Source organism: Hyaloscypha bicolor (genome assembly GCF_002865645.1).
Source record: "Hyaloscypha bicolor E unplaced genomic scaffold K444scaffold_56, whole genome shotgun sequence".
Classification (NCBI taxonomy): domain Eukaryota; kingdom Fungi; phylum Ascomycota; class Leotiomycetes; order Helotiales; family Hyaloscyphaceae; genus Hyaloscypha; species Hyaloscypha bicolor.
The window spans coordinates 1,393,419-1,415,194 of record NW_020194558.1 but is presented as its reverse complement, the minus strand read 5'-3'; the positions used below and the strand labels follow the sequence as shown (position 1 = coordinate 1,415,194).

The 21,776-nt window shown below is 48.9% G+C and overlaps 11 protein-coding genes across 11 annotated transcripts; 2 read left to right on the top strand and 9 right to left on the bottom strand.

Moving 5' to 3' along the window:
* Window positions 1-23: 23 nt before the first annotated feature.
* On the bottom strand, window positions 24-1,081 carry K444DRAFT_642408 (Hly-III related protein; the record flags this gene model as incomplete). The annotated part of the gene is made up of 5 exons (XM_024884737.1): window positions 24-176; window positions 223-459; window positions 564-720; window positions 778-940; window positions 997-1,081. The coding sequence occupies 5 exons, from the start codon at window positions 1,079-1,081 to the stop codon at window positions 24-26; spliced, it is 795 nt and encodes a 264-aa protein (XP_024738221.1).
* On the bottom strand, window positions 903-1,519 carry K444DRAFT_367546 (uncharacterized protein). The gene is made up of 4 exons (XM_024872243.1): window positions 1,281-1,519; window positions 1,198-1,210; window positions 997-1,145; window positions 903-940 (listed from the first exon to the last, which is right to left on the bottom strand). Exons 1-3 carry the CDS (start codon window positions 1,453-1,455, stop codon window positions 1,112-1,114), a joined length of 222 nt encoding a protein of 73 aa, XP_024738220.1. The 5' UTR covers window positions 1,456-1,519; the 3' UTR covers window positions 903-940; window positions 997-1,111.
* A 1,666-nt stretch (window positions 1,520-3,185) lies between these two features.
* Window positions 3,186-4,996, top strand: K444DRAFT_642407 (uncharacterized protein; the record flags this gene model as incomplete). The annotated part of the gene is made up of 3 exons (XM_024884736.1): window positions 3,186-3,551; window positions 3,611-4,416; window positions 4,456-4,996. The coding sequence occupies 3 exons, from the start codon at window positions 3,186-3,188 to the stop codon at window positions 4,994-4,996; spliced, it is 1,713 nt and encodes a 570-aa protein (XP_024738219.1).
* A 270-nt stretch (window positions 4,997-5,266) lies between these two features.
* On the bottom strand, window positions 5,267-6,551 carry K444DRAFT_611557 (DUF887-domain-containing protein). The gene is made up of 2 exons (XM_024879969.1): window positions 5,996-6,551; window positions 5,267-5,915 (listed from the first exon to the last, which is right to left on the bottom strand). The coding sequence occupies exons 1-2, from the start codon at window positions 6,473-6,475 to the stop codon at window positions 5,418-5,420; spliced, it is 978 nt and encodes a 325-aa protein (XP_024738218.1). The 5' UTR covers window positions 6,476-6,551; the 3' UTR covers window positions 5,267-5,417.
* A 943-nt stretch (window positions 6,552-7,494) lies between these two features.
* On the bottom strand, window positions 7,495-8,214 carry K444DRAFT_526388 (uncharacterized protein; the record flags this gene model as incomplete). The annotated part of the gene is made up of 1 exon (XM_024874538.1): window positions 7,495-8,214. One exon carries the CDS (start codon window positions 8,212-8,214, stop codon window positions 7,495-7,497), a length of 720 nt encoding a protein of 239 aa, XP_024738217.1.
* Window positions 8,215-8,364: 150 nt separating this feature from the next.
* Window positions 8,365-8,619, bottom strand: K444DRAFT_485580 (uncharacterized protein; the record flags this gene model as incomplete). Its single annotated transcript, XM_024873098.1, has 1 exon — window positions 8,365-8,619. A coding segment is annotated over one exon (255 nt), but the record flags the coding sequence as incomplete, so codon positions are not given.
* On the bottom strand, window positions 8,596-10,527 carry K444DRAFT_367419 (uncharacterized protein). Its single transcript, XM_024872241.1, has one exon. The coding sequence runs from the start codon at window positions 10,414-10,416 to the stop codon at window positions 8,977-8,979; it is 1,440 nt and encodes a 479-aa protein (XP_024738215.1). The 5' UTR covers window positions 10,417-10,527; the 3' UTR covers window positions 8,596-8,976.
* A 569-nt stretch (window positions 10,528-11,096) lies between these two features.
* Window positions 11,097-12,263, bottom strand: K444DRAFT_367440 (uncharacterized protein). The gene is made up of 4 exons (XM_024872242.1): window positions 12,074-12,263; window positions 11,830-12,010; window positions 11,513-11,701; window positions 11,097-11,445 (listed from the first exon to the last, which is right to left on the bottom strand). Exons 1-4 carry the CDS (start codon window positions 12,101-12,103, stop codon window positions 11,333-11,335), a joined length of 513 nt encoding a protein of 170 aa, XP_024738214.1. The 5' UTR covers window positions 12,104-12,263; the 3' UTR covers window positions 11,097-11,332.
* A 129-nt stretch (window positions 12,264-12,392) lies between these two features.
* K444DRAFT_526216 (uncharacterized protein) lies at window positions 12,393-12,778 on the bottom strand (the record flags this gene model as incomplete). The annotated part of the gene is made up of 2 exons (XM_024874523.1): window positions 12,393-12,482; window positions 12,545-12,778. Coding segments are annotated over 2 exons (324 nt in total), but the record flags the coding sequence as incomplete, so codon positions are not given.
* Window positions 12,779-16,469: 3,691 nt separating this feature from the next.
* Window positions 16,470-17,057, top strand: K444DRAFT_526512 (DUF636 domain-containing protein; the record flags this gene model as incomplete). Its single annotated transcript, XM_024874548.1, has 1 exon — window positions 16,470-17,057. The coding sequence occupies one exon, from the start codon at window positions 16,470-16,472 to the stop codon at window positions 17,055-17,057; it is 588 nt and encodes a 195-aa protein (XP_024738212.1).
* Window positions 17,058-20,589: 3,532 nt separating this feature from the next.
* Window positions 20,590-21,003, bottom strand: K444DRAFT_367269 (uncharacterized protein). The gene has a single exon (XM_024872239.1). The coding sequence runs from the start codon at window positions 20,911-20,913 to the stop codon at window positions 20,674-20,676; it is 240 nt and encodes a 79-aa protein (XP_024738211.1). The 5' UTR covers window positions 20,914-21,003; the 3' UTR covers window positions 20,590-20,673.
* Between the last annotated feature and the right edge of the window lie 773 nt (window positions 21,004-21,776).

Genomic DNA, 21,776 nt, shown 5'->3' with positions numbered 1-21,776 from the left:
CTTCCCCACAGCCAATGTTCCACCTATGTGCAGGGACTAATCTGAGTATGCAGATAATCGAATGCACTCAGCAAGCCGATCATATGTGTCAGTCCAGCGAAGATAACCATGAAATGGAGAATCTGATGACTGCTGCCATATATATCATGTCTCCGGGGATACCATCTTTCCGGAATCTAGACTAGGTCAAAATATGTAACTCGAAAGAGGTGAGCAACAAACCCTGGTGGCATAAGCTGACGCGCCTATGAGGTTTAATCCACCCATCAATCCCATCCAGCCCAGACTCATTCTATGATTCTGGATCTCCCAGCCATGAATCGCAACCCCGTGACTGATGAATATGATCGCAGAAAGACCCAAGCCAGAATACATCGCTGCCCGATACGGCCGAAGACGCGGATGGCGGAATTGTGGATCGAGAGTTGCAGCAACACAAGCAGCTGCTAATATGGTGACCTGTACCGCTGTGCGCATTACATACGCAGTTTGTTAGCCTCCGTGTTCTTAACCCCTCAGATATTCGGAGAAGAAGAGGGAGATGAAACGAGATAGTCACTGACCACTAACCAGTATAGTACCTGGAGGTTTGGGTCACAGTAAAACCCATAGTAGATGGAAGGAATGGTGGATCCCCACATCAAAACCACAACACCTACATAATCAAGTTGATTTCCTCGTGCTGCTACACACTCACTAAGGTTCGCCACAATATGGAAGCTGCAACATCCCATCTATTAATGGGGGAATGGAGAATCATAGTATTGAAGGACATACGACGCCGAGAGAAAGAAGCATATGGCCACTCCAAAGAAGAAAGTGGAGAAAACGATGATGTCGCCCAGTTGAGCGCTGACATAGCGAGGATAAACCTTGGCATATACATAAAACGGAAGAGTGACGAAGAGGACCGCCCCGAACAGGTGGGAGTATATATTCACTAAAAGTTTTTAATCTAGTTAGATCACTGGGGAGTGTCCAAAGAGAGGTACGTACCTGTTTCGTTATGTATGTGTCTCAAGCTTTTCATGGATTGGCGGAAAGATCCAGATGCAGGACTGTTTGTGCCATTATGAATCATGGTCCTTGAATGTAAGCAGTGTTGGGTGACCTACCGGTAGCCGGAGATGATGAATTCATTATCTCTGCTGAGTTTTGAGCATTTTCTTGAAGGATTATTGAAACACAAGGACTAACTGTTGCCACGGCGCTTCAGAGCAGTTTGTTCAGCTTGTCTACTCTACCGAGGGAGATGCGGCCTTTGTATGGAAAGTACTCACCCAGCTCGTGCCAGAGTAAGAGCGTAAGTCGGGCTCTTCTGCCTGCCTGTACCTTCGATATCTCGTCAACCTGGAAAGGTCGGCTGGGGCAAGCCTTGATGGTGACTTGCTCAATATTAACTTCTTGGCGAGGGGAGGCCCGTTTGCGCGACTGTAATATCGATTCAGATGCCATAACTCCGACCTGGTGTATTAACTGGTGTGAGAATATTTGATGGAGAGTTATTGGAAAGTTGTCGTTTCACCTTTATTGGGGTTTTGTGCGCACATCAGCTACCGAAAGCCGTAACGAGTAAGGACGTGATGTGCCAGCGAACTTTTACAGTAACTTACGACTTATGACTTATGACTCGGCACGGGACGTGCTCACCCCACCAAAAATCGCAAACGCCCATATACTATACCCCTCTCCCTATACCTTTATTACTACTTAAAATATTTACTGTCTTTAATTCTTTTCTCTCTCTATAAGTATAGGGGTAAGAGAGGGGGGATATACGAAGTAGGGGGAAGGGGGTAAGTGCAAAATAAGGGGACCCTACTAAAAATCTGTGCCGCACCCTATAGTATAAAACAGTTACGTACCAATTTTTTAGTAATAATTTAGCGACTATTACCCTAAAATTTAGCGATAAGAAGCCTGTAATTATAAGGCTTCCTCTCGCAATCTCGCATGCCTCATCACATTTCACATTTCACATTTCACATTGTTGAAATCAGGGCGCCGTGCGCTCTGTGGTCCACTTTTAAGTGGGGACGTAATTTCCAGAGTTTTAAGGAAGCTGGAGCTTTCATAGAAAACACAAGAAATCAAGCTTCATTTTAACACACATTACACTCTTCACTTTTCACTTTTCACTCTTCACTTTTCACTTTTCACTTTTCACTTTTAACTTGCTTGCTCGCCCTCCTCACCCGCCCACCCCCCGCCCACCCCTCTCTCCTATATATATAAATAAGAATTAAAGAGAGAGTAATATTCTAAGTAGTAATAGAGGCATAGGGAGAGGGGGCGTGGTATGTGGGCGATTTTTGGTGGGGTTGTGACGGCGCTGGCTGGGGGCCAAAGGGGGGTGGCTATCACATGACTGGTTTCACCTAGCTAGCCGGCGTTTCAGTGGTTTTAGCTAGTATTTCCCTCCTTTTATCCCCTTTCCTTCTCTCTCTCCTTCTTCTCCTTAGCTTAGTATTCTCAATACATGGGATTTTCCTGGATCTTTGAGCCTTTGTACCATTGCCTCGATCCCGCCGTCACAGGGGTAAAGCACCAGAAGCATGCGCGTGCTGAGTCATAAGTCATAAGTCATACTCTCCCCCCCTAAATAAATGTAATAGTAGGTCCCCACAAAACCAGCCTGGCACGGTCCAGTTGCCAGACAAAAAAACCCCTGCACTTTGATCCACTGTTATATTTAATTAGGGGCGGGGGGGTAAGTCGTAAGTTAAAAGTTCCGCTGGTGCATCTGATCCTTACCGCTTTCCGTAAACCATTCGAAACGGAAATTTTTCTCATCCGAACTCTTGGGACGCAAGTCCCTCCTCCAACCCAACAAAATGGCAAGCTTTGGAAGATGAACATGGATATGGTTTCAAATTATGGTGAACAAGTCGTTCAGTCCACTTCTGCAGCCATTCTCTAACGCCGATAGCGCCCTTGTCGTGAGAGCGGATCGGGGCGCCGGCTTACGAACCCAGACGCGGATTCGCAGCAAGGTCAGGGAATCCGTCTTTTAGCTGTGTATATCAGGATGGCGCAAGTCAATGAGAGGGGGTTGAAGCGTCTCATATCTACTACAGAATGTTCTCAGTGTCGCCTGGCTCTCCTCATCATTATCGCATGTTTAGACTTCCAATACTAAACAACACCATCCGCATAAAACCCCAGATCTATCTTGTGGAATCGCCATGTCTATCCTCTCAGCGAGCACACCAGTTGCTATTGCTACCAGTAACGCCACAGCTTCTACCGTAGGCTGGGTCTCGGATCCGACCGGCAGAGGGACGATTTCTCTCGTCTTCTCCTGCCTGCTTACCTTGGGGTTGTGTGTATGGTCTGCGATGCATCTCAATATTCCTCCACACGACGAACTACCCGCACAAACCTTGATGAGACACTTGAAATGGGGATTGATAGGAGTTGTTGGCCCAGAGCTGGTGGTGTTCGCGGCTTGGAGGCAGTACAATTCAGCGAAAGAATTGCATGCAGAAGTGAAGAGACAGGCTGAGATCCTGATGCCACCACGAAGAGACGAAGTAGAGAATCGAGCCAAGGTAGTTCAAGATATCGATACTGGCCGTCACTATCTGTAAAGTATGCTCACCAGTCATAGGATATATCACTGGAAACCAAATCCGCATCGATGGAGTCAAGTTACCCGTGGACGATGGTGCACAGCTTCTATGCAGGAATAGGTGGCTTTTTCATCGAGGCGGATGTCTCTTCCGCAGATGGGGGCTTGCCTTTCGTTCCTGGCAGTCAACGTCTGACACTGTCGGCTCGCGGTGTTGCATTACTGGCTAGATGTGGCCATCTTCCCAACATTCAGGAGGATGATATTGCTGACAAGAGCAAGGCTGATGGTTTGGCGAAATTCCTGGTCTGTCTCCAGGTTGGATGGATGTTGGTGCAAGTTATTGCACGGGTTGTGCTTGGTCTTCCAGTAACGTTACTGGAAGTCAATATCTTGGGACATGTCCTTTGTGCGCTCGTCATCTACATCTTGTGGTGGCATAAACCCCGATTGGTACACGAATCAACGAAGCTCGAAGGGGATTGCGTCGAGCCTTTGTGTGCGTATATGTACATGAGCAGCCAAGTTAGTGGGTGGAGTGGCACTCATGCTGGGATACTTCGGCGGACCTGGGTCGACCCAGAACTATCAGCTCTTGCACTCTTTACGCCTCGATCTCAAGGTAAACTTGACAACACTAAGAACGAAAAGAATCCTATCGATACTGCGAGCCAAGGTTCCATAAGTATCTCCGGTCAAATATGCGATGTGGTTGGCACATCGATTCCTGAGTGTGGAAATGGCCTCCACTCGAGCTATTTTGGACCTCGTCCACGCCCCTTGAGTCCAACAGAAGGCTTTATCTCTTCAGGTAGATCGGAGCAGGCTCACAGTCCAAGCACCATGTAGCTTAATCGACGGCGCTTGGCTGCTAATGCTGTGAGAATGTATCCCGCGATAAGACAACGCTTCGCTACGAGATGTAATACAGAGGCAAAAAAGGATGGCTGTGACTGGTTCGAGCCTATGACCGAGGAACTTGTGACGTGGTCCGCAACAAATTGGCCAGGTGAGGACCTTCTGAGAGGAACCGCAGGTCTCGTGATGGTTATGGTGCTATGGTTTGCCAGCATGGCCTACGGAGGTGTTCACATTGCTGCGTGGAACGACTACTTCCCGTCAAATGTCGAAGCGTGGATGTGGCGTTCATCGTCCATCTACATGGCCGCATCTGCCTTGCTATGGCTAGTGATAAATTTACTTGCCCACGAGTCGAAAGCGATCGATGCGTACTGGGACAAGGTTTTAGCGCGTCAGGCACACTGGTCCAGCTACCTCATCTTAGGGTCACTTTGTTCGATCTGCGGAATAGCTTACGTTTTTGCCAGAATATTTCTGGTTGTCGAAGCAATTATCAGCATTAGGCAGCTGCCAATTGCGGCCTACAGAACTCCTGACTGGACACAAATTATTCCTCATTTTTAAGGGGAATGACCGATGGCCTTGTTCACTCATATTGAATTTGACAGAAGGCTAAAACCTCATTGGTCAGTCATGTGATCACACTTCCCATGCTTGGCTTGCTGGATGAGTATCAGAGGAGGATATGGCTTTGATATGGAGGCGAACGCAGTACTTCGTATATGGATTGGATCTCAAATTGAAGGAGCGACACAAGGAAGTGATGGCGTATATGGATCTTATTGCTTATACTTCTCCTTTTGACAAGATATCCCTTAGCAGACCAAAGAAACTCAGTAAATTTATATTTTGAATATGATCAATCGAGCACGCAAACTTGAACACCGAATCGGTATTGAGATCGGATTCATTGCAACGAGCAAAGTCTCTTCTTCAAACGTCTCCTGAAGCCTTCCTTTATCACCCACCCACAGTTTTCTCTCAATTAATCTACATGTTGCCCGATGTCTACCTCAGAATTCCTCTCCTTCTTAATGCTTAAATTTGAATGCTGAAATCGCTTCCTGAGAGCTTGAATCATCTTCGCAAACCAGTATATGTTCAAAAAGTTCAATATCGTATTGCTTCCCAGATACGCATACACGAGCCACATTGGTAGGCCCATTTTGCCAAAACCATACTCAGAGTTCGATCTCGAACCTGGAATATTTCGGTAGGCAAATATAGAATTGTCCTTCACAATCTGAGGATAGAACCCTGGTGTGTGTAAGGCAGTCCACACATCCGAATAGATGCAGATAGATTGGTAATTCCCCCATAGAACTCGACATACAAAGAAGGTTGTGAGAAGGGCTATGCCATTGTATAGTTGCACACGAGACCCGGTCAAGTTGAGCTTATCGAAAAACCAGTGGATATTCAAGAACGGGGTAGAGATCTCGTAGAGGATGAAGTTGAGGCCATAATAGTTTGCGAATGGACGCTATATTATAAATCAGCCAAACGCTCTTAGACTAGTAGAAAATCAAGCTGTTATGATGGGGTAAAAGGGAGAAAACTTGCAAATCCTAGGCTAGTAACAAGCAATGCACTGACGGCATGTGCTAAAGAGCCCCAACCAAGCACGTTGAGGTGCATTGTGCTGGCTACTAAATCCCACAAGAAATACCCTGCGGCAAACCCTTGAACTACTCCTCCAGCTCCAGTATATCCCCATATCCTCCCTGCCCAATCCATCTCACTTCTCTCCTCGTCACTCCATATTACGAACAGGGCGAATATCGTTATGAGCGAGGATTGTATAAAGGACGTGACGTGTACATTCCAGCTTATTGTTGTTCGCGCTGAGAGGTGAGGATAGATTGCTGGGAAGAGCCAGGTTGAGATGATAGGTGATATAGTTGTGTAAATGAGATGATAGCAAATCCATCCAATTACAACTTCATGAATGTGAAGCGGAAGGGTCGACAAGCTTAATAGGTCCGCTATGGGTTGGATAGCCCTGACCAGAATAGGCGGAGGTGGGTAGAATGGATCTAGCATGTTGGGGCCAGTTGTATCTTCTCAATTGTTTTTAGGAATTTTGGACTCTCAAGTTTCGATGGGGTGTGGACGGTTGTTGCTTCAGTGACTTCGGAGACGCAAGCATCAATGATTTCGTGGCTTAAAACGAGCTTAGTCACCCCGGAGTAGAGGTAGCCTTTCGTCCGGTGAGACATTACTAGCGTGGGCAGCTGTGGCACCCAATAAAATTCCTGAAGCCACATAATTTTCTGCCCCGCCAGCCAAGCCAGAGAGCCCCCTGTGGCTGATACGCTAGTAATGTCTCACCGGACGAAGGGATACCGAAACTGAGGCGCAGCTGACCACCAAAAGTAGCATGTGCGGCGGGAAGTAAGACAGAGCGTATCATGAATTCACATCATAAATTAGGATGCTCCAATATATTCTAACCCGCCCCTCAAGAATCCATTGCTCGTTGTATCCTGAAGCACGCGACTCCAAATTCCTTCTCCTATGTAGTACTCCTGATACAGTTTCCAAACCGGGATATTGCAGCTAAGGACTTAACTCCCTCTATTCTCTCCCTCCATTCTCCTGAAGTTGTATACCTTCGTATTGTGGTGCGTTGCAGGCGAAGCCGATATTTGAAATTTCTGGTCACGTGCCTGTAGGAAGAATGCTCTCAGGAACATCATTCACGCAACAACAAGACGGACCTTGCCAAAATTGAGGTAGCTTTACTTCATGGGAAGAATATATCCCTAGAAAAAGGCCTCAGGAGATCGTCCTAAATAAAGTAACTTTCCCGCAAACTATCTTATTGTATCTAACCGGTTCCCAGGCTGTCAAAAAAAAAATCCTTTTCTCGGCGCAACATGATGAAGATATACGTAATATATTTCCCTCCAATGCCGCCGCCTAAGTAGCTAGTTCCCAAGTTAGTCAGACGAGAGAATAAAGAAGTAAGTCCCAACAACACTTGAAGGCTTCCAGGAGAGGAGCAATACATCGGACATTGCACAAGGGAAGGATAATCGATACCATTCCAGCACGCTGCCTCAAATCACACCAGGGAGAAATGGCTTCGTCCGTCTATGATATTCCTCCCACTCTGTCCCAAATGTTCTCTTCAGCATGGATTCCTCATTCCTGATCCTCTTAGCCAGCGCCCAACATCCAACGGCTACCGTGAACAAATATCCAATCTGGAAGAACATCCCAAATTTATCACCATCAACGATGCTTTTCGGTAGCCAGCATGCAGCCACGCCATCCCGTCTTTGAATTAACGCGCTGTTGCTGAGGAATATAACGAAGTTAGCGGCGTAGTAAGGATGTTGAAGCCAGCTGTATAGACCCGTTGTGATTAGTTTTTTGGGCACGGTAAGTCCGAAGTTCGAGATAGGGCCGAGCTGATTGAAGCATAGCAGCATTACTTGACCCGAGAGTAAGATAAGGGCGATGCAGAGAATTGTGTGAGGGCTCCAGGTGAAGAGTTTGGGGGAGAGATTGAAAGGATTCGGGCAGAGTATTGACGGAGGCGCCGGGTACGTGAAACAGAGTAAAGCATGGTACATGTTGATGAGCATGACAATGGCGCTGCAACCGTAGTAGACAAGGAGGTTGTTTGCGAAGCTGTTGCGGTTGGTTTCGTTCAGGTTATCGGGGATTTGGATCGGCGGGGTGAAGCAGAGGAAGGCGACGTAGGCTATAATGAGGATAAAGAGGGTGAGGGAGAGGGCGCTGAGGAAGTCTGTGAGGGCGGAGAAGAGAGGCATCGTGAGTCAAAGGTTATCAACGGTATATTCGTCTTGGAGGTGGGGACGAAATAAGACCTGGTCAGTCTTTTGCTGCGTTGCAGAAAATCACCACAGGATTAGTCAGCTCACCCCCACCGGGTCATTGTCGGGATTACTCAGCAATCTTTCCGCCGATACCTCGGAAGCGAGGATGGCATCGTCAAGGTCAGACTGCTCAACCACAGCAGGAATATGGTTTCGAGGGCCCAGCCGACAAATGCCCCCATATGACCTCTTGTCTCCTCGGAAGATCTCCTTCATCCTCTCGACATTCTTTCGACTGAGCTCTCTTGGCTCGTTCCACTGGAAATCAAGCACTTCGAGCCTGACACGCGCGGTGCCTCTGTACTTGACAAATCGCTCTTTCTCGAGCCTCAGCTCTTGCTCAGAGAACTAAGATCGACGCAGACCAAGTACTCGCGACCGAAGCGCTCGCGGAAAAGCGCCTCTGCAGTACTGAACGACTTATCAAGGCTGTGCTTGTCCGCGGCGTCGTTGTGATTGATGAAGGCACCCCCAGCCTTCATCGCCGAGTACAAGCCATAGCGCTTTGGCGAGGAGTTGCCTGCCGTTGCTTTCAGCATGTAATGAAGCACGTACTCGGTAAGGTGGTTTAGATATTGAGTCGCTGTGAAAGAACGAGGGCGATTGCATGACAAATGCAGTTGAGAAAGGTGTCCCATTTTAAAGGTTTCGTCCAACATTCCGATGGCCGCAAGGCTCGAAACCAACTGCGCAGGTCTATTTCCTAAAATAGGTAGCCCCAAAGGAAAATACCACCGAAATCAATATCGCAATAGCTACAAATATAGTCATAGTCCTTCCCTGTCCAAAGGGCAGAGCTTGAACCATAGGAACTTTCATGATTTGCGCTGTTTCCCTCCATTTCTTCTCCTTGGAGTCCAAGTCAGCTATCCTTTTTCGTATCTCACGAGAGTGCTTTGATTCTGGACCTAGATGCTGATCTGACCTTTTCAACCACTCTTGGTAGTGCTTTCGAGCAAGGCCGTACTTGTGCTGGTCTCGTAGGGCCTGGCCCTTGTTTATTGCACTTTCATATATTCTGTGCGCCTTTGGGCCTTCCAGAACCGTGAAGCCATCAATCACACGCTGGTGTAGTATTTCTGATCTTTGATCTTCACCTCTAGCGGCAAGGATAGCTGCCAGGATGGATAAAGCATGGAGAGTGTTTGCATGAAAACCGGTAATATCGATTTCCAAAGGCTCGGCAGCGGCTTTCGTAAGCTCTGGAATGGCTTGAAGAATTTTCTCCGCGTAGTCCCATTGCTGTTGCATGTTTGCACAAGATGCTAAGTTGTTGGCTACTGACTGGGTCGCCCGTGATGTGCTACCCAGTATTTCTACCATCTTTCGATAGACAGGTTCTAGGAGGTATTGGGCCTTTGCAATGTCCCGGCGTCTGAAGTGCATCAGCGCAAGGCCATGGCGACAGTCCAGGGTTCTAACATGGTCTGGACCAAACACTTTAGTGTGATCTTCGACTAATTGGATGAAATTCGGAATGAGATCGCGGGAATCTATTGTCGGGCTCCTTTGCTGAATATGCATTTCTGTACGAAGCTTCGTGTGTTGGAGTTCCAGGGTTAGGGGTTCCATACGGCCTAGGAGCTCCTGCGAAGATTCAAGTGTTTCGGAAGCAATCTCCTTGGCTGCCTTTATCTCATAAACAGAGTAGCACTCCGCAAGTCGTAGTTTCTTTTCAAGGGTGCTTTTTGCGAGCGGGCCTGAGCCAAATTGTTCCATCCGCAAAGAGTACTGCACCGACTCTAGCAAGATTCGGTCGAACTTCTCCATGCAAAGCTTATAGAGAGTTGGGTCAACATTTCCAGAGACTCGCAGCTTCTGTTTCAGCTTAGCGATAATAGATTGTTGAGATCTGAAAATTTTTCTGTGATTTTCTCCCAATTTTTGGCAGAAGTACGGGTAGAAGGTTGTCATCCATGTGACACTGCAGGGTGAGTTGAGAAATTGCTCTAGAAGAGTCAATTGTAAAGCTGTTATCTTCTCAGACCTTAGGAAATGACCTGACCAGAAATTTGAAGCGTATTCTAGTAGCGGGTATTGTTTGGTGAGACTGTTGACATCCATGGCTTCGATTTCCTCCCCTGGAAGCCTCCCAAAGACAGCAAAACTTAGATATGAGAGGCATATGCACGCCATCTCTATGTTAGCTGAGCCACCTATGAGATTATCGCGTGCTAAAGACAGTGCCTATGGGTGAGACATCAGAAAATCCTTGGCGGACACATGGATAAGCTCTATGATGCCGAGTTCATTGATTTGGAGGAAAGGCCCGCAGGCTAGAGACAAAGTGCTCCATCCGCCCAGCAGTCTATTTCCAGGATCAACAATTTTTTTGGAAACCTCAACCGCAAGAAGCTTATGAACTTCCTCCAGACGAAAAGGGCGGCATGCAACCGCAACCAGGGGAAGAGCTTTGGCTCGAATCCGGCAAAGTCCCTCAGAGGATGTGTCCAATTGTTTGATAATAGACGCATAGGTCGAGTCCAAACCACGGTTTCCATTCTCAAGCAGCGCCAAAATCTCGTTCCAGGTCCTCAAATGGTCAAGCTCACTCACAGCAAGATCTGCCCAAAGAAATAAGCCCTTCGACCCGTTAACCAGCCTCTGGATAACTTCGTCTCGCCGATGCCCTAGATGAGTTGCGCCATCGAGCTTTTGATCCAAGAAAATAGTGATATCACGCAGTGAATCGTGACTGGATATTGTCATTGTCCTCTAGGATGCAAGCAGCTTTTCCAATAACGGAGCGTTGCGACTCACGATCAGCGCCTTACAAGGTCCTCCTAGTTCCGAGAGAGTTCCCACTTTGTACAAGAAGGACTCCAGCTCCAAGGATTGTTGATTGAGCTCATCAATACCATTAACGATTAGGTAAAGGCTCGAATTGCCACGGAATATATCATCGACTACCTCCAAAAGGGTCTCGAGGGCAAGATCCGACATGGCGTTAGTTTGGGACTTGAGATCTAGAAGTCGCTTTTTGACCCTGGCCGATAAGACTGGAGTTTGAAGAGCCTGAAAAAGAATATCCCGAACAAGAATGTGTACCGGATCATTCAATGATCGATATGAGTGACAGTGTATAGTAAAGACTACCTTGCCGTTTTGGGATTTCAGTGTTTCTGAAATATAATTTGATAAGACGGTCTTGACTCTTGCCGACTCCTAAATTGACAAGATTAGATCAGGTCGTTAAGTCTCAAGGGGCTAGGAGGTTGAATCATTAAAGTACCTGGTTTCCCAATTAGCCAAAGCCTATCGGAGCCTTCTGAGATTCTCCACTTTTCATAGGAACCCTTTTCATGGACCCATTTGCACGTTCCGTTGGCGCGTTCTTTTTTTAGAACTGCTCCTGGTTGGCTTCGAAGCGCATCCAACCATAGTAGGATCTCATTCCATCCAGCTTCCTTTGAGAAGTTACCTGAATAAACTGTTAGCGTCGGCAGGCCAACAAATGAATGCTGGATGTTATTTGGGCTCTGAAACTACAGACACAAAATGAGAAGTTTCAGTAGAGGAAGGGGTTGAAAACTTCGTTTGGATTCTTACTATCATTTCGTGAGGTCTGGATTTGTGATGATAGGATGAATGCAAGATTCGACCTAACAATCCCATATTGCTTGCAGTTCCTGCTGGAGAATTGGGCTATCTGACGACGATTTGCGTCCACGGGAATTATAGTTTCTAGGGGTGGCCCTAAACCCAGTTTTGCTGAACCCTTAGGTACTACCTATATGCACGAATCTTAGCTCAATGCATATGTTCTTAGTAGAATAACATTGACGTAACTTACCACAACATCTGTAACCCCTGCAATCTTCATAGGTTTAAGTTCATAAACGCCAGCACTTTCAGTCCCTCTGATTGTAAAAGTGACCCGAATTGTGAACCTAAATCCTCAAGGTCGTCGGAGTCCAGTTTAAGTTGAAGAAGGTTCACTGTGTTTGCCTTAAACCCTACTGCCTTGACACATGTAACTGCAATGTCGGCATAAGACGCCAGTTGAGAGCCTCTGTGAGGTGTACCCATGAAAACCACCAGTAGAGTTGCTCTTCTGATAGCGCTCGCATCGTGCGCTTCTTGTGCTAATAAGAGAGCCTGCAAATAAATTGTTAGCATATTGATTGCATCAATTTGGAGTTGCTTCCCTTTTTGACGACAAGGCCGCCTAAACTATGACACACAAATATTATCGGTCGCTCCTTGATCTCATTAGCATGTAGTGCGACTTTAGAGTCAGGATACATTAACCAAAGCAGCTTACGATGCTATCCGTTGATCTCCTAATGCTTGTTAAATGCTGTAGCAGCTGTTCTGCGAAATCTGACACGCAACCCTTGCTTGATGTGAACACCTGAGCATTATATCCAAACGTCATAATTCGGGTGTCTGCCAAATCCGAGAAGAGGTATTCCAGCCAGTTGTCGCCGTTTTGATGCGTCCATGTCTTGAACGGGTGACCATTGATGCCATGGATAGCAACGAGGCTGGAGGCATTAGATCTGTGTTACGGCAAAGTAAGAAGAGAGCCTGGAGCGCTTACTCAAATCTGGTTTGCTGGCCAGGATCGTGGAGTACAGTTACGCCATATACGTCTCCCATGAGGGGGGTTGGTGCTAACCAAGAGTTCTCCTTCCAAGGAATAAGTGAGTTCAAAGCTGAGCTATGAAATGATGGGGAATCGATCCCGTCAACAGAGCCCAAGGGAACCAGCTCCGTAATTTGAACTTGCGATATATCGTTAACGAACTGTGCCACAGTGGTTCAAGATAGAACCGAGATCAATTGGAGTTGTGATCTTCATGTGAGATTCTGTTTCGGAAGTTCAACAACGTAGGTGGAAGAATGCGATTTTCAGGTGTCACTTTCCAGATTAGCGTCAATATGCTCCTACGACACGTAGGCAGCAGGGCATCGAGAGGATTTTAATGCACCCTGGGTGAAAGTTCTGGAAGCGTTGCCAATCACAATCTTCTCTACCGAGTTTCATTTCGATGCCTGCAGCTCCTGTTGGCCAGCCAGCTGGGGCCATTGATAGCGCTGCACGGTTTCGTCTGCTACCCGTAAGATGCTGCGCCTTCATGCTGTGCGGACTTTTCGTGTTCAGATAAAGCGCATGAGGAAATGTAGGTCGGAAGAATGCGGGCTGAGAACGTACGGACTCTCATTTCTCAATTAAGTTTGAAAAGACAAAATACACTAAATTGCGCCACTTTACATTCTTTCCGAACCTCTCAACAATGGTCAGCCTGCAACCAAAGATCTGCCCGCGGTGCAAGACGAGGTAGACAAATTCTTCAGCTTCCACTATCAGTGTCAACATCAGTTGGCTGTGGGTCTTTGGTAGCCCTACTCGGCATCTTCTCCGTATCCTGCGCCTCCACAACGCCAAAAAGGGATTGACGTACGGAATTTTCGTGTTCACAAAAGCGCATGAGGAAATGTAGGGTGAGAGGAGGAAGGCTGAGAATAAGCAGGCATTATTCTTATCTCGCGTCTTAGTTTGAAATTACCAAATACGTTAAAACCGCATCACTTTACATCATTCGGATCATCTCCCGAACGTCCTGCAACCAAGTTCTGCTCGGGGTGCGAAACAAAGCAGATCAATTTCCCTCATCATCCGTAGTCAACATCAGTTTCCTGTCGCCCTGGTTTTGGTTTTGGTTCTGTGTGGACACTAGTCAGAATGAACCCGTGTGAATTTTTACGGTTTCTGGATATTACTGTTGCCCACGCCCCTGTACCTTCGGCCACGGCCAATTTACTGTGAAAATGCAGGGGAATGGAATCCACTTACCTATCCGCCATTCCTGTGTGCTCTTTCGATAGTAAAGAACTCCTTCTCAAAATTTACGTCTTCGCGGCGGATTCGGAGGTGTGGACGATGTACGAAGATTGCGGCATAAAGTGACGGGATTACAGGGCATTTACGCTCGCGTAAGGGTCTTAGCGGACTCCAGGGTGTGGCTTAAGGTACTGCGCCCGCTATAAGCCTTGTAACTCTAGGCCTGAACCCCTAAAACAAGGGCTGTGAGACATTTCCAAGGTGGTGGAAGATCTTCAAGGGTTATGGTGTTGCTGGCGGAGCAACTGTAGCGCTCGGGCGCTGTGAGAGAGCTATTTTAGGACTATTTAGCGACATTGCCCTTGTAAGTACAGGGGATATGCCTTCTAAAGGTGTGGTACCCCTTGTTTATAGTTTATAGCGTGCTTACAGGAGGGTAGCCTGGAAATATAGGGGACTTTAGTGGGTGAGTGTAGTAGAAAGTGGCCTGAAAGTGGACTTGCGATACAAATGCCCTGTAATCCCGTCACTTTATGCCGCAATCTTCGTACTGAATGGCCACCGCTTCTTTAGAAAACGACCGTAAAGTTGTCTGCACACCCCCGAGAGGCATCGGCCTGGTCTTATCCCTTCGTCCGCTGAGACATTGCCAGGCGCTAGCAAGGGGGCCTGGCTCAGACTGTGCAGGCGTACTTTTCCTTATAAAATTATTAGTCATCTATTCCTTTTCGCCCTGAGCCAGGCTCCTTGCTAGCGCCTGGCAATGTCTCAGCGGACGAAGGGGTACGAGTCTGTCCATGTCTTTCCATTAACTCTTGATCTGCTTCTATCGGATTGGTGAATTATTACATTCACGAAACCTGTCCGAGACCCATAAATGACACTGATTGCACTCGGATCACTGATCCTGATACTGTTGATCCCGTATCGCACAATAGGTCCTGCTCCTCATGGAACTACAGGAACTTCTATTGGAGAAGGCAATCGTACTGATAATAAGCACGCCAAATATCTGTTATCGCAGCCAGGAAAGGACCTGGGGCAGAGCTGAGCCTACGAAGTACTCCAGTTCAAGAACGAGCGAAAAGCCTGAAAGGCGGCGGCGGCGAGCAAGACAAGATGGAGAGACATAAGTTAAAAATTAAGGTCCTTCGAAAGGAGAAAAGTGGACCGCAAAACCAAGCGGCCGAACAGAGTAAACGATGAGGTGGAGAGTACGTTGAAATGCCGCTTCTGATGAAAATAGTCAGCCGACGTAAGCAACAAGGGCCTTTTTGAACCAATGGCTATTGAAGACGAATCACAGCGGATCTGGGAGACAATTTGATTCAATTCAAGGTGGGTCATACTGAACTGAGAACGAATGGAGGGAAAGGAACCCTGGGCCATTGTAAACATGACGATGAGTTGTCAGCCGGCTAAACGAGCCCCTGAGCCAACCCCTGAATTGCCGAGATCTCGCTCGCTTAAGAAAAGAACCCCTAAGCTGCGGAAGATCTATGACTTCCGATTTCTAGAGGCAGGGCCCAGGAAAATAGAAAGCGATATTGTAGAAGTAACACCGCAATATCGAGTCGATTTAAGTTACCCATGAGTTAAGACATCCTAATTCCCATACTTCCGATGACTAGGGCATGAGCTTTTGTTGCGTCGTTCCCATTGAAGGACTCGCTCCGACCGACAAGGCATCGGCCATGGGATGTTTTGAGGATTTGATGGCCATTACTCTAGCCCCAACCTGGTTCTGAATTTTTTAGACATATATGAAATTTGTAAAGATCCCTGAAGTCGCGGAAAGAATGAAGATGCTTGGCGGATGCGGAGAGAGTCAAGGCGGCATAATTTGACAACAGCCATGGGACTCGGAGACTTTTAGAGTTGGGTGTTATCTCCGCTTGATGTCCACAGCCCAATTGGTAGGTGTTTTCTTAACACTTTCGAATTTGGAGCTGGGAGAAAGCTGAATTGAGAGAAGAAAGGTTCGGCTCATCATTTCGTCACGTGCCTTCGTGCACCGCGAAGTGGGGTTATCCTTCCCTCTCCCACTTTTGCCAAGATATCCCACGCCTTTCGCGCCCTGCTGCAGGCAGAAGCTCGGCAAGTGAGGATATACATAAAAGCAAATGTGCAGGCTTCACTATTGGCTGGGTGTCATGTAATGCACCCAATGCGTGTCATGCAATGCTGATCCTGATGTAAGCATGGAAGATAAATAACGCAGACTACCCCTCCTCTTTCTTTCACAAAACAAGTCTGCTCCTTTCTGTCTTCACATCTCCCCCTGAGACCTCCGGACCGCAATTCAGAAATCACTCATTTGCACCACTCAAACACAACCCAAGCAACAACCTCAAGTCCTCTCTTGTCTCCTCCAACACCCACAACCGGCCCCACCGCCACGATGTCTTCCCAAGCTCCCCCACCAACCCGCCGCCTGTACAACGGCTCCTGCCACTGCGGCTTCCAAAAATACCAAATCTACCTCACGCTGCCTCCGCCAATCATCTCCGCCAAGCCACCCACGAACGAGACGCCGCGCCTGCGAAAGTGCAACTGCACGACCTGCCACAAGATGTCCTTCTTCCACGTCCGCGTCCCGGACCCCGTGAACGACTTCCGCCTCCTCTCCCCTCTCGATCCGCAGAAGGAGTTGAGCGATTATAAGTGCTTTGCAGCGCGGGTACACTGGTATTTCTGCCCGAAGTGTGGGGTTCGGTGTTTTACGTTTACGGGGGAGTCGCAGGTGAAGGAGGTTGAGATTGAGGGGGAGAAGGTGAATGTTTGGGCACCGAAGGAGCCGTGGGTGGAGGGGACGGACAATGGGTATTTGAGTGTTAATGCTGCGACGTTGGACGCAAGACAGGAGGGGCTGGATTTGAGGGAGTGGCATGAGAAGGGGTGGATTGCTTATTTGGATTGGCTTGGAGAGAAGCCTGGGGATAATGGGGAGGATAGACTTGGGGTACCGCATGTTGGCGGGATGTATTGAAGGAGGAGGTGAGGTTACAGTTGTCAGTGCTGGAACGGTGATTCTCGTTTGATAGCAGTTTCGATGCAAGTACTGCAGAGCCTTTTGCTTCCGGAGAGTCTGAAATTCAATCGAATTAAATTGCGTGTTTTCATTATACTCTAACGTGACTCGTATATCGGGCCTTTATTTTGCTCTCCCAGTACGCCTTCGATCCCATATAGATCCATGCTCGCATGTTACCATATCCATCTAGAGTGCAATCCAATCTCGTTGGCCTTGCAGTGAATTGTTGTCCATTAAACTCCAAAAATTAAAACGTTCCAAATACCTAATGTAACCGTTCTCTGAGAAACACCACAGAAGCATAACCGGCACAACAACTAGTACTCATTCCATGCCCACACCAAGGACACTTCACACTCGTACTAATCACGCCACTAACTCCGAGGCTGGTGTCTTTGACAATATTATCCGGGTTCGCCATACACTCATAAACCTTGCTCGGCATGTCATGGAAGTACTTGCAAGAGCAGCATATCACGAACATCTTAGCAATCGGCTCCGTACCTCCCGTTTGTGGAAGGGGGAGGTGTGCTGGTGGGAATGCGGACTTCATCGGCGAGCGAGAGCCACGGGGAATGTTGAGGCGAGCATTTTGTAGGTACTGGGAAGAATGCGGAGAGGTCGGGGATGAGCCTTCGGATTTTGTGATTGAGTCGGAGATAGGGATGGGCGAAGGTCTGACGAGGCCTGTGGGAGAGTGGCTTTCTTGTTCTTTAGAGACAGACGCTTGTTTTCCTTTTTTGCCAACAACTCCCTTGCCTTTTCCTTTCAAGGGGCGGGCAAGCGATTGGTGTTTGAGTGTGGGAAGGAAGGAAAGATCTTGCATTTCAGGAGTTGAGATGGATCGAGAGAGGCTGGGCTCACGCTTCAAACTCGAGGAACTGGACGGGTCAGTTCTGGACGGTCTGGGCAATTCTGGTTGGGAAGCCGTGAAGTCCGTAGCGGATCGCTTGGCTGTCGGAGTTTTCATGGAGGTGTCGTCCTCGGTCAGTTCCATTGGCATCGCTGTTCTGCACCAACTTTCACGTCCACTCGCCCCATCATCGAGAAGGCCACCAGACATCATAGCAAATCCATTCTGCGCCAATTTTTCCCCGTCTTTATTTCCACCTTTCGAATTGAGCTGCTGAGTTGAGAGGGAATAATCCTTGTGAGACTGTGGTCTGGAAGCAGTCGGTGTTGTAATACTTGAAGACTGATCGTAGACCGAGTAATCCTCGCTTGAACCTGTGGTAGACCTCGAATGCGTAGCTCGGCCATGGTGTCCTCTAACTTTTGCCTGGCGATGGGGCATCCCAATGTTCGATACTTGGCCTGGAGGGTGCTCGCTGGGAGGGTTCTGCATTGCGAAATCGTGCACAACAGGCGAACTGGTGAAATTTTCCGCGAGAATACGTTCGGCCTTGCTGAGTTTCTCGTCAATCACTCCAGTAGTCGCTGCGCGTTGCGCCAACTGAGCTCTCTGTGGTGTTGAGTTTTGTACCTCAGCAGCACTTACAAAGCTATCAGTTGGCGAATTTTGGGAGGCTGGTTGCCTCGAGAAAGCAGCCATGGTGGCATTCTTGAGATCTATCAAGCCTCGCACAGCCGAGCGTGACCTTGAACGTTTTCGTTCATGCTTGAAACTCCCATCTGTGGGGGACCTATGCGATAGTGGAGGGGCTTTGTACTTTTCACCACGGGAGGACTGAACGGACTTTGTCTCACTCGCTTTCTTGGCGCTATCTCCGGAAGGTGGCCTAGCAGTGGATTGGATACTATCTGTCAGGCTTCGAAGTCGACTTCGAGACCTTTGAAACGAATTGGTTCTATCTTCAGTCTCGGTGTTGGTCATCGCTTCTGAGACTTTGTCTCGATCCTGGATCACGGCTGCAGCCTGGTCCTCGCTTTGTCGGCGTTGATGGCGAACATAACTACTGCTTGCCCTGCCCCGATTCGACTCGTTCACCTCAGGCTTATCTGCAGAAGCGTCTCGAGTATTACCGGACTGGCCCGACGAGACATTCGATTCTCGACGGCCCTGAGCTTCCCCGCTATGTTGGCTCGACCTGATGGACGTTCGCGATGTACTTCCAGCTGAAGTCTCTCTTATAGACGAGCTCGAGTCGGGATCAATTGCCAATGGAAAATATCTCGATGTTGGCGGATGGGTTTTTCGGCTCTTCCGTATGTTCCTCTCCATGATAGGAGTCTTGTCATCGTCGTCCTTAGGAGTAGCTCCATTGTTCCTGGCCAGCACAGCCGCTTGGGCGTATATCGAGTCCCATTGCTCCGGAGACCGGATCGACTCTTCATAGATAGAAACCGGCCTGTACGATTCCGCAATTGACGTACTGCTGCTGGAATTCCCGGGACCTCTTTTCGTCAAGTCCCTGTCACTGTCTAGGAGACCCCTTGCGTCATCATCAGAAGTATTTTTGACCCTTCGAATAGTTTCCTGGATCGCGGACTCGTCAGCTTGCCTAAGCTTCAACCCACCAATGAATGCCCCAGCGCCCTTTGATAAGGATGTTCGTGGGGAGGCAGTCTCTTGTGTCTGGGTGATCTGAACTGGAGTCCCATTGGAGGACTTCCAGGGTACCGGAATAGCATTCTTGACCTGTTTAAGGCCCTTTATCCCAATGTCCACGCTCCCCCTTCTCGCGCGGCCCTCGGTAGCTTTCTTAGTTTCCTTCTTTACTTCCTGTACCGCCGGTGGCGGTTGAACTACTGGCACAGCAGGTTCAGATGTTGACCGATCCACCGAAACTGCCGCAATCTTACTAAGTCGTTTGTCGGTCGTTGGTTGGGCTTTGCTGAGTCGACTCTTGCCCTTTTGATCCTGCTTGGCGGCGGCAGCTTCAACCTTGGCTTTCTCCTTCTTCCTCCGCTCTCTTGCTTCCCGCTTCTCCTTCCTTCGTTTCTTGCTGGCGGCATCTTCCCATCCGGGTGAGTGGCATATTGACGAGGCGTCAGAGTCCTCCTCAGTCTCCTCCTCCTCCTGGGGCACGGCATCTCCATCAGACCTTATGATGTATTTCGTCGTTGTGGTCCCGCCGAAGGAGACTTTCGGGGGAGGAATTGCGAGAGACAAGGCTGGAGTGGTCATTGCTCTCCCCGTTGGCTTTAGCATCGCCGGCCGCAATTCGAGCTGTTGATGCTGATTGTGACTCGAATCTCGGCCTTGCGGTGTACTTGTACGCGCTGGGGGAAAACCTGTTGCTGTTGCTGTGGCTGAGGCTTGCATTCGGTTCACCTGCATAGGGGAGTTGTCAGCCGAGACCCAATGTTGGCAAGACGGGTGGCATAATTGCTTCTTGTGATTTGGCAGGAGAGGACGGGAGGCGCACCTTGTTTCTCTTCTCCAAGTCGAGCATCCGCTGGAAAGTGTTTCGGCGCGAGAGGAGCTGCTCGGGCCGGCCATTTCGGTCGGTCGAACCCATATTCAGAGTATTGGCAGCGCCAGCATACTATGGAGTGGCGCGGAGATCATCAAGAGCAACTGAATGCCCTGGAAAGCGGCGGCGTCATCCACGATGTTCGCACGACCGGCAAGATCTGCCAGTGTACAAGTTCGAGCTCCTAAAAAAGTCTAGAAGCGTGGGATGGGCGTGTATTTGAAATAAAAAGATTGTGGAGGTTGCGGCCTCAAGTACTGTAGCTCGAGGCGGGGCTCAGCATCAGAGGCAAGGCAAGAAAAGGAAAAGCGGAAAGTGAATGATGCTGATGATGCTGATGAAAGCGAAGTCAGGAATGAGAAAATAAAAGAAAGAACAAAATAGATTGGGCGGGGATTTGAGCAAGAGCTGCTACTGTACGTCCGTTTGGACATACGGTGCCGTACTAGTTGCAGAACCGAGCTGCGACTCAGTCCCGCTGGCTGCTGCTGCTGCTGCTACTACTGCTGCCCCAGAGTGACACACAAAGAAAGACGCTGCGAACCTCTCCGTGCCCCGCGCGCCCCCTCCCCCCAACAACGGAGCATCGGAATACGCTCCCTGCTGCTGCAGACTAGACTTCGCACAGGTCGAGGCGAGGCGGCCAGCACAGCACATGGGCAGCTGTTAAACAGGTGTTTGGTGTCTTGGCAGACGCGAAAGGTGGCGAGGGAAGGCCAACTGACTGGCCTGCAGATGCGAGCCAGCTGCAGGAGGACGAACACGCCCCAGGTGGCTGAGGTGAGAGGGCAGAGAAGGCAGAGAGGGCAGAGAGGGTAGAGAGGGTAGAGAGGGTAGAGAGGGCACTAGAGGACACCAGACCACGCGAGGACACCGCCATGCACGAGAAGACGGAGTAAAGCATGTCCTTTGGGACGTTTTGGCGCTCCAGGGCGTGCAGCACCAGGGTCGTTTAAGGCTCACGGCCTCGTTCGTTTGCGCGCGTGGGCACCAGAATGGAACGGCACGAACAGAACAGGACAGAGAAACAGACCACGATGCTATTTTCAGCGGTCAACCCCTGGCTGACGCCCGAGCTCTGCTCTGACGGCGGTGACGATCTTCGGCATGGATTGCATTGCACCAGATGTCCAGATCGTCTACGATTTGCAATTTGCACCAGACAGACCCTCACCCTGACCATCACCCTCTCCAGCTTGCCGAGTCGTGCCAGCCGCCATCTCCACGATCATCTCAAATTCGATAACTCCTTTCCCCAGTCCAATCACCCGCCAAGGGCTCAGGGGGTATGAGGGAA